Source organism: Choristoneura fumiferana, chromosome Z, assembly GCF_025370935.1.
Source record: "Choristoneura fumiferana chromosome Z, NRCan_CFum_1, whole genome shotgun sequence".
NCBI lineage: Eukaryota > Metazoa > Arthropoda > Insecta > Lepidoptera > Tortricidae > Choristoneura > Choristoneura fumiferana.
In genome coordinates, this window is record NC_133472.1 from 5,106,703 (window position 1) to 5,117,018 (window position 10,316).

The 10,316-nt window shown below is 37.2% G+C and overlaps 1 protein-coding gene across 2 annotated transcripts in view; it reads left to right on the plus strand.

Annotated features, from left to right (window-relative positions):
* The window catches only part of LOC141438953 (uncharacterized), a 36,654-nt gene extending 27,107 nt beyond the window's left edge, over positions 1-9,547 (plus strand). For both annotated transcript variants that reach the window (XM_074103591.1, XM_074103512.1), the window contains exon 15: positions 8,514-9,547. In XM_074103591.1, coding sequence (XP_073959692.1) covers positions 8,514-8,591 — 78 coding nt within the window. In that variant the 3' untranslated portion in view covers positions 8,592-9,547. The remainder of the gene's footprint in view (positions 1-8,513) is intronic.
* The last annotated feature ends 769 nt before the right edge of the window (positions 9,548-10,316 follow it).

Sequence of the window (10,316 nt, forward strand, 5' to 3'; positions counted from 1 at the left end):
AAGCAAGTTCTTTATATGCTTTTATCCCGGCAACGACGCGACCAATTCTTGATGTAATCAAGGTTTTATAAATACATTTCGTTCAATATATCAACCGGATTATTTATAATGCATCAACCGACACCCGTCCCCTCGAACTTTCACTGCGTAGGCGATACACCAGTCACTCGGTCGTACTATAGTGTTTACATTATATATTTTCATCTCATTCTAACTTATAATCACGTCCCTCTGTTGGGCTGACTTTGACATAACATGTAGGTACATCCTCAATTTATAAGAAAATAATACCAAGCTTGCCATAGTAGCCAGCCAGAAATGTCTAGATTTTTTTTAAATATGGTGGGCGTCTTTGAACCTCCCCACCTCGCACCAGCGGCATTTGTTTTGTCGTGGCCCGCGTCAGAAATGCTTAGAATTACTTGAGGATTAAATATAGTGAAGCTCATAGCTCTATAAAAAATTTAAAGGTCCAAATCACACGCACAAAGTATTCGATCAAGGTGCAGCTATCGGTTCTCAACTACTCAATCCAACGCAGCAGGCATGTGCCAGGACCACAAACACACCTACACCCCCTTATTCATAAACGACAATCAAACCTATTTTAGTTAAAATGCCGCTAAAATTCGTTTGTCCTTATCTGTCACTTCGACATTTGTATTTGTTAGAAAGGGACAAAGCATTTGTTAGTTAACATAGGCTTGTTAAGTTTTATGAATAAGGGGGTTAAACTTAAGTTTTCTAAGCTTTTCCAGCCACTTACTCTTAGCCTTTAGTAGTCTGCATCAAAAACAGCTGATCACTTTTTTACTGTCACATGACACGTTGACAATCTTGCATGGCGTTTAGTATGTGGCCGTAAAACGACAAAGTACGAATGTGTAAAGCTACTTTTGATGCTGACGTCCAAAGACTACAAGAAAGCCATGCATTTCCATTAAATAATTTAACGTCTTTATGCACTTTTCATGGGTTTCCATTACAAAAGAACCTTCGAAAAAAAATATAACCCGGCCCTGTACTACGAAGTGCGAAATTCGAACTGCCTATCGTGTCGTCCCGCTGACGCTAATATTATTTAATACGAGAGTGAGAGGGACGGTACGATACGAACTTCGATTTTCGAATTTCGTAGTAGCCCCCCGACACTGTCGACGTTGTTCGCAATATTTGCTTTTCGAACTCTAGCCTCGTGAGTACTCAAGTACTCAATAAAGAACAAATTAACTGTAAGAATAAACACCGAATGTAACACCGAAGCTAACCGCAATAACTTGGCGAAATTCTATTCAAACAAATTATATGACATTTCCCCTCTGTTGATAATTACTCTATGATTTTAGCTCTTGGAATGGAAACCTTTGGAAAGTGTATGATTTAATTAATATCCAGCAGATTTTTAACTTCATCACTAGTGTAACTTGCCAAATGTGATTGATAATAAACATTCAAAACATAAGGCTGTTTTTATGAATGTTATCTAAATTTACTGTTTTTATTCCGTAACAACTGTGCTATGATAAAAACGTTAAAAATACCAAAATGTCAGAGATGTGCGACGCTGGGGCCAAAGCTTTGCGTATTCCTAAGAACCTAGCACACTATGACCATTATTGTGGTCTAGCGTACAGTCTATCCCTCGCATACGCTTATTTGTTGGAAAGGGATAGACATTATGCTTCAGTACGCGCGCGATTCCGAGGGGTCGGGGTCTGAGGAAGCGGAGGGTCGCGCCCGCCCGTCCCTCATACCCCGCACTCGTCCAGTGTCCCGTTGAAAATCGAGTTTGGTATCGTACCGTCCCTCTCACTCTCGTATTTAAAAATATAAGCGTGAGCGGGACGGCAAGGTGCGAAGTGATAAAAAAAAAGATCATCACGTATAAGAGCGAGATCTTACTTCAACTGCGAACGTTTTCCGGCATGATGATGATATACAGACGTTCTTTCTTTAGCGTCCATTTTTTGTGGTGATCAGTTTTGTTCAATTTGTACTTGTAACCTGGTATTCGGAAATAATTTTTCATGGACATTTTATTTGATTGGATTCTTAACGTCCCTCAGAGCTCGCGTGCTGTCCATGTCTTTGACAAAAACTAGTGTGCTGGGTCTGTGCACGCCTTGTGCTTGTGCATATAGGAGCAGACATTTATTTGCCGTATTTCTTTAGGGAAATCACACATCGGTACTGAAATATAAATATAATACAAATACTGAACGTAACACAACATAATACAAAAGTCAGTTCGTACTTTACGTTTGTAACGCTATAGAATCACAACAACACACATGCAAATCCTGTGCCTGACAAATATACAGTTCAACCTACTCGCAATCATCCTATTATGACCAGCGAGCCTCGCTAACATGCCAATTCCTCTTGTTCTTTTCTATTCCTTAAGGCTGGAAACAGTGCTCGACCGACGGTCAGCGCTGACCGTCGGCGCTGACCGTCGGTCAGCGTAGCTATATCTATGCAAGTCTATGAATGCGCTCACAGCTACGCTGACAGTACGCGCGTGATTTGGTGCGCTGCGCGCGTACGGTCGGTCGAGCCGTCGGTCCGGCTCGTCGGTCGCGCGGCGTCGGTCGACTGTCGAGCTATGAGATTGTATGGATGCGTTCAGTGCTTCGCTGACGGAGCGACCGACCTGTGAACTGTACACACGCGTCGCAGTTCGCCGTCAGCGTAGCACTGAATGAATTTTCGCAACCGACGGTCAGGACGTACCGTCGGTCGAGCACTGTTTCCAGCCTAAGACTATCCCTTCTTAAATTTGACGGTCAAAAATTTACTCTGTTACTGCTTACTTACACCGCCATTCAGCAGGCCGGCTCGTAGGCAAAACATAACGCTCAAAAACGAGTGTAAAATCTGAGGATTTTTATTTTAAGTGTACCTTCTAGTTTTTTTTTTCGGAATTAGGTGGGTTCTTGTTACTCAGAATCGCGAGCTGATTTTAACGAAGAAAAAAAATACCTCCAATTTTCCATATAATTATTATGTGCCCATTTTGTAACGACGCGCAGGTATGACTATAAGTAAACTGTATAAAAAGAGGTCACAAAACTGACAAATGAAATAGTGGAGAGTTTTTTTTTCTTTTTTCTTCGTCCAAATAAGAAGTGTTGATGATTCTGACCAATGGTAACCCAGAGTTAGCAAATTTTGAAAAAAAAGTAAAAGGTACTCTCAAAATTAAAAAAAACTATATATTTAACATCAAATTTACGCCACATGCAGTAAGTATGCTCAATTGCTCAAGTGTTGGTATTTTTTTTATATCATGACATTTATTGATGTGTGGTTTTCTATATTCCCTGGCACTAAATCTAGCCTATCCTTTTATAAGATCAACTGACATAAGCCACCACGTTTATTCGCATTCTGCTATTACAGCGTTTATTTTTTTATAATCATAATTATTTCAAGGTAGAAAAGGCCCTAAGAAACATAACGTTCTTATGTTTTATTAAAAAATACGATTATTCCTTTAATAAATTAGCACGCAATTATTACGTCATGATGTGACTGTACAGCTGTCGCAGATCCGATTTTTTTTATGGCTTGGTAACAACACTAATCCGCGTCTCTCTGGTGTAAAATTATTGTACGCAATACATTGCTGCTCGAAAAAAAATTAAAAAATATATTACTATTCGGTAGTTAATATTGCTAAAATTAAAATTGATTGCAAAATCTGGAAGTCTGTGTTTATATAAAAATACGCGCTGTATAATTTTAATATTAATCTCATTACAGTCACTCTAACCTAATCTTACTCAAATAATTTGCAATTATTTATAGCATAATGTAACAAAGTGAAACTTGGAAAGCTGAAAATTAACAGGGCTCTCGGGGTCTAATCACATTGCCTACGATATATACAGCTTTTTTCACAAAACTGACACGTGATTGCCCCCAATATTACCTGTACCTACCTGTAGCTTTCCTACCTGTATTTACTGAACCGGTGTATGCCACCTCATCCACACCTACCTGTACTGTATCTAAATAAACCCGTTGAAAGTGCAGGTGTATCTCACTAGTTTACTGATAGATAGCCTATACTCTGGCCTTGAAGAGGCTACCTATCAGCTATATCAGCATGAGTCTCAGCTAGAGAAGCTTCTCAGTTATTCAAGTTTCACTTGCTGCAAACTTGGGCAAGTACTTAGAGTCAACCTACTTAACGAGGCGAGGTTAGAGTGTTGACAATTTCACTAGCTTTAAAACTTGACGAATATCCATACATCGCCTTAATTTCTAGCTAAATATTATCAGATTATCACATGTCAAAACAAATATAAGTACGTGTCAAAAAAGTATGCTAATAAAAATAAAATGTTATAGCCATTTGGATAACGGAGCCACTGAATCTACATGGGAACATTTCTTTACGTAAATTAAAAGAAACCTGTCATTTGACATGATTAGACGGCGACCAAATAGTTGAATGGAATATTTCTTTGGTTTTGCAATTTAATAATCGAAGTTCGAAACAAAAGTAGTAGACATAGAAAAAGGCAACGAATAGGTTGTTGCTTAATTTCCATGAGCATTCTCGGATTTGACTAGTATTGTAACATTAAATTGATATTAGCCTTCTTTCTCTTTATTAAGTCAAACTGCCTTCAAGTGAAAAGCAAGAGAGGCCAAATGAGATTTTAAAATTTTTAGAAAACAAAAATGTTAAACTTCGAGGTTGTTTTTCAGTACATATTTGGGGTAAGTAATTGTTGATTAATAGGCATATTTGAAAATGTGTTGAATTTAGAGTTACTAAATTACGTAGCATAATGTACGAGGCAAAATGTGCCCAGTCAATTAGTTTTGTATGCAAAGGAATTTTTTTCCTCACTCCGTGTTTTCAGACCTCAAAATTTTACTTAGTCGAATTTTTAAATATTAATACGGGGCAGGGTTGACCATAGAAATACAAAGTAGAACATTAATTGCAAACTAAAACGCCTTAATTGGAATTTTAGAACTATAACGCTATAACCATCTTTATCCTATTGGCTAATAAAATATTTTTATCTTAAAACCTAATCTAAACCTTGAATTAAGTACAACTAAGTTCGTTAATTGTTAATCTTGACGTATTGGCACTAAATTATATGTCAATTGTTCCCGCTTTTAACCTAGGCTAAATTTAAATCCAGCTTTCAAAATTTTGTTGTTTGTTGAACTGGTCTGTCCATTTTTAATTCGATCGATCGAAAAATATATTTGTAATGAAATCATTGCGCTTTTCATTCTACACCCGGCTTTTTCCTTCCTTGCGTTTATTTACTTGGGAATAAAATAACACCACAATGTGAACAGCTATATAGAATACGACGGAAATAATGCAAAAAATTTTCAAGTGAGTAAGGTCAGTTTGGCCTTTGAAATTACTATTTTTAAACTCTTTATATCGTGTTGTATGAAAAAAACATAGATACTTTTGATGTCATTTGTGTAGTTTTATTCTGTTTTTAAATGATTTCAAATCATTTACCTTGCATTCGTCATTTTTCAAAATTTTGCGAAACATGGGGCCTGGGACATTTGAAAAGTAAATATAAGCACATGGGCGATGCTCGGACTAATACTCGTTAAAAAGCGTTTTCCCAGAGCTAAGACCAAGCTAGATCTTAACCATAAAACGTGTGATATACTTGTATAATATAAAAAATAATTCGTAGAACAATAGAGCTAATAATCTGAAGTCTTCCAAATGTTGTGGGTTGTGGTGTTATGTGTTACCTTCCTGAATCATGGTTAACAAAGTTCACGATTCAAGCAGGGCACTGCTGCTTGCAGCCTTATTTTGCTTAAAGCACTTGTGTGGCACAATTAGCACTTTTGACATTACTACTGTTATTAAAACTTCTCTAAGGTTTGTGACACACTTGGCGGATTTTCTCCACCGACCGGCCAAACATATCAACCGCTTACTTTATCAATCTCGTATCTACCCGATTTATACATACAACAAATCATTACTCTATGTAGTTAAAATAAAGATGATTCTAAAGCGATTTAATGTCGCCAGGTACGAGGTTGAGAAAGTAAGTGGTCGGTATTGCGTTAACCTTTTCGACGCCAACGACTCATACGCAGCCCATGTTCCACGCCAACGACCTATATATACGAGTACGTCTATTACTTCAATGCAAAAGCAACCTTCGTTCAATTGTGTTAAGGTTCAATTTTAGACATTACAATACAATATACAAGCCTGGCGTATGGGTGATGCCATTTGTATTTGACGTGGCGGCGAAAAGGTTAAGTATACTTACTGTTTTATTTACTTTCGGCGGGTACACTTAAACTAGTTTGCTAATCTTTCGAAACTCGAAATAAATATCGGTTTTCTTTTTCATTTAATACTTCAGTAAAACGAAGAAAACCGACGTGTTTCGAGTGACATTAACATTCTAGTAGTTGTTCCAGACATCCGTTGATTTATACCTACCTACCTATAGTACCTAGAGAACGGTCTTAATGCTCAAATATATCTGAGCATGTACTTACTCGATTGACAATACGGTCGTGCTCATATATTTATATACTTTGTATTTTAATGCAGTTTTATAAGATCGGTGACGAAATGTCCGCAGAGCGTGTCAAAACCTGCGCTATATTATAAAATAATGCAATTAATATATATTATAACCGTACTTATATGGCACTTGAGTTGCACCTGAAAATCGATCGCTTGAAAGCTATCACGTGCATTCCTCGCTTTTTGATGAGAACGCTATACTACAGGTTGGCACGGAAGCATGGAGCAGGCAACTAGTGGAGACGTAATTTTGTTCTGAATGTGGCTCACCGATATTTGCGGGGGGAGTTGCGAGCGACTTACAGCTAACAAATCGGGATGTTATGTGGCTTGACTGACACAGTGTAGGAATGAGGGTTTCGATAAGAAACTAGTGGACTCTTGTGTCGTGAGTTCGTGAGGTTCGTTTGACTAGGTACTTTGTGAACATTTGTGTCAATTTTATGATTGGTTAGATAACTAAATGAACCAATCGCAGCAAGACGGTCACGTCCAACGGACTTCTCGATACTACGCCATCTAGCCATATTATTTTCACCTATGGAACAAGTTCGTTTCTGTAAGCGTATTTTCGGCGAGCGAGGTGGCTTCTGCGTTGGGTCTCCACTGGTTTCCTGCTCCTGGAAAGAGACTCTGCGCATATCTTTAGTGGTATTTTTACAAAAAGGGAGCTTTTATCGTTAATATTCCTAATGCTCTCGTTATTCAATTAGCTTTATGCGAACGGTCCGTCGTTCATTAAAAATACCGTCTTTGGATAGATTGGTTATTTCACTAGACAAAAATCTCAGTGATCTGATTGAGAGGAACGGCGGACTTGGGTATCACGCTTGGCGATAACTAGCATGGAACGAATGTACCTCCTCACAATGTCCTTGACAATGCGAATAATGGTTATTGTATTTATTGTTTATACCTCTGGCTTGACTCACTGTATTATCGTTGGTTAGTTGTTTAAGATTTTTATACTAATTAACTAATTAATTTTATTTTTACACTAATGCACTGGAATCGATTTCAATTATTTAAGTATTCCTTTGGGTCATTTTTTTTATAGCAATGATTTCGGTACGTAACGAAGGATATAACAAACAGGATATAACAACAATTGATATAATTTTCATTTGATATAAAGCAATTTTATCTTAACCTTTTCGCCGCCACGTCAAATACAAAATACATCACCCATACGCCAGTCAATTGAACCTTGATACAATTGAACGAAAGTTGCTTTTGCATTGAAGTAATGGACGTATATATAGGTCGTTAGCGTGGAACCTGCGGTGCGTATATATGAGTCGTTGGCGTCGAAAAGGTAAAAAGCCAAACTCATTTCTATTGTTATTACATCGATTTGATTTACTTTTGGTTAGGTTAGGTCAGGTTTATTTTATAAAAAAATTCTGTGAAACTCATCATTTGAAATTATATCAAATGTTGTTATATCATTTGAAATTATGTCAAATGTTGTTATACCGATCATTACACACCCCAATGATTTAGTGTGCTGATTATCTTCAATTTTCTATCATTGTAAAAATAATGGTAGGTATTCCGTATGCAGACGTCGATAAACTATATTGAAGGATGGAGTGTTGAAAGTTTCTCGATGAGTAAAACATAGATGTCGCTAGTGTCGCTGCTTAAGTGACTAAATAAGAAAGAAACAAGCTGAGATATGTGATGCATTGGAGAAATTGGTATCTAAACTCCTGTCCAGTGTAGTGTAGGGGTATAGCATGCAGCACGGAATGCTGAGGACCTGGGTTCGATTCCCAGCGCTGGTCTCTTTTTCTGGTTTTTCTGTGCATCTATGTTTCAGTTTGTATTTTCGATATAGTAATAGGTTCACTAATCCGCGCTGTGAACGAATGTGTGCCGTTTTGACGTATGATACTTGCAGTTTATACATAGATTTTGATGCATTTAAATATGATTTTACTTACATAATTTACAGGAGAAGCAATTCGAGAAAAGATTCTGGAAACAAGTCACTAGGAGACGACAATCCTTCGGCTCTATAAGCCAAATATGAACCATTATAAGTAACTTAAGGATTACTATCCTATAAAAAGTGTTCAAGACATAGTATAAGAGACGTCATCGTGCATAAAGGAGACATTTCGAGTGATTAGATAATATATATGTATATGTTCATTTCAGGGTGCTAGCTAAGTTTGGCACGATTAAAGTATCTAATTCTAATTATATTTCGCTTTATTATGTTTAACAATAGATTTTTCAAAAGCGTTTAGCTAATTTACAAGGATGGATTAATGTACACTGTACAGCATTCCATTTACGATCGTCGTTTTGTTACGACGATGATTTGTATGAAAGACATTCATGTATGATATAAGTTCGTTCAGTCTACAAATTTCACCGGAGCATATTGTAACATCATTAGGAAATATCTAAAGCAAACATTATGGTTTTGAAAAATTATAGTCGTATTTCCGACGGCGTGTATTGAGTAGCCAGCAGTACCACTACCATGAGTTTACAGTGACCGTACTCGATAGCGACGGCGTAAATTATTTGTAGAGGCGCTGTACAATTATCCATAAAAAAAATACGGTCAATGTAAACTCATGGTAGTGGTACAGGGTAGGTAGTGCCGGTGCGGGTGGTGCAAACTACCCTGCCATACCCTAGCGTAGACTATCTACCCTAGAATAGACCCTATGCACTCCAATGCTAATGTCATGTTTATTGAACTGATTGATAAACATACTTTGTTAAAGTACTGACGTACGTTAAAATATTTTAATTTAATTTACAACGAAACTTTAGAGTGTGCTTTGGAGTGAGCAAAGACGCGAAGAATTATACAATGGAGCGTCGTTGATTGGTTGATTCTGTAAGTGCACTCTTGAGGTCTCATTCCACCTTATGGTAGGGTTATGCGTGAATGAGATGGAGGCTTTTAAACTGGTAGTACCGTTTAGCAAGGTTTTTTGCTTCTCTTCTCATGCCCTTTAGTCAATGCAATCAAATGATACAGTCGGTTTACTACTGTTTTGGCGAAAATTATTTAGCAAATTATTAACTCCCAAACTATTTATCCCATACTTTTATTAGGCGAAATTCATTTCCCAACTCAACATTTCGCACTGATATCATTTCCCAACTAATGATTATAAATGATTAGTATGCAAATTATTACCTGGGATATTTTTAAGATGTCATTTGTGTTTTCGTCAAATGCGTTGATTGCATTCCTTCATTTAGCAAGCAAACAAGCAAGCAAGCCAATGTTTTTCCGTTCTGTTACAAAACCTAACATCGAAGGCTAAGGCGGAAGCTACGCTACGCTTCCTCCCGCCTTAGCCTTCTGAACTAACCTATCCAAGTCGCTTCTGCCTAGTCTCGTCTTGCTCGCTCGCTTCGCTCGCTCACCGCCACATGATTTAACATTTATTAATTTTATTAATGTATATCATGACTGATATACCTACCTAATGTATAAATTGCAAATGTTATTTGACTATTTGTTATTTGCCTTAGCCAATCATTTACTACATAATTGTTTGCCACATAAAAGTGTGATGAAGTAAATTTTGCAATATAAAAATGTTGCGAAATAAGAAAATGCGAAGCAAAGTTATGCCAAGGATTGGTTTCCAAATGAAACTTCGGCGAAAAGTTGGTTGCTAAAGTGAAATTTGGCGAAACATATTTCGCCGAAAATGCAATCAAATGATACAGTCATTAAAAAAGGTGATTCCATATAAAAATTATACAGTCATTAAAAACGGTG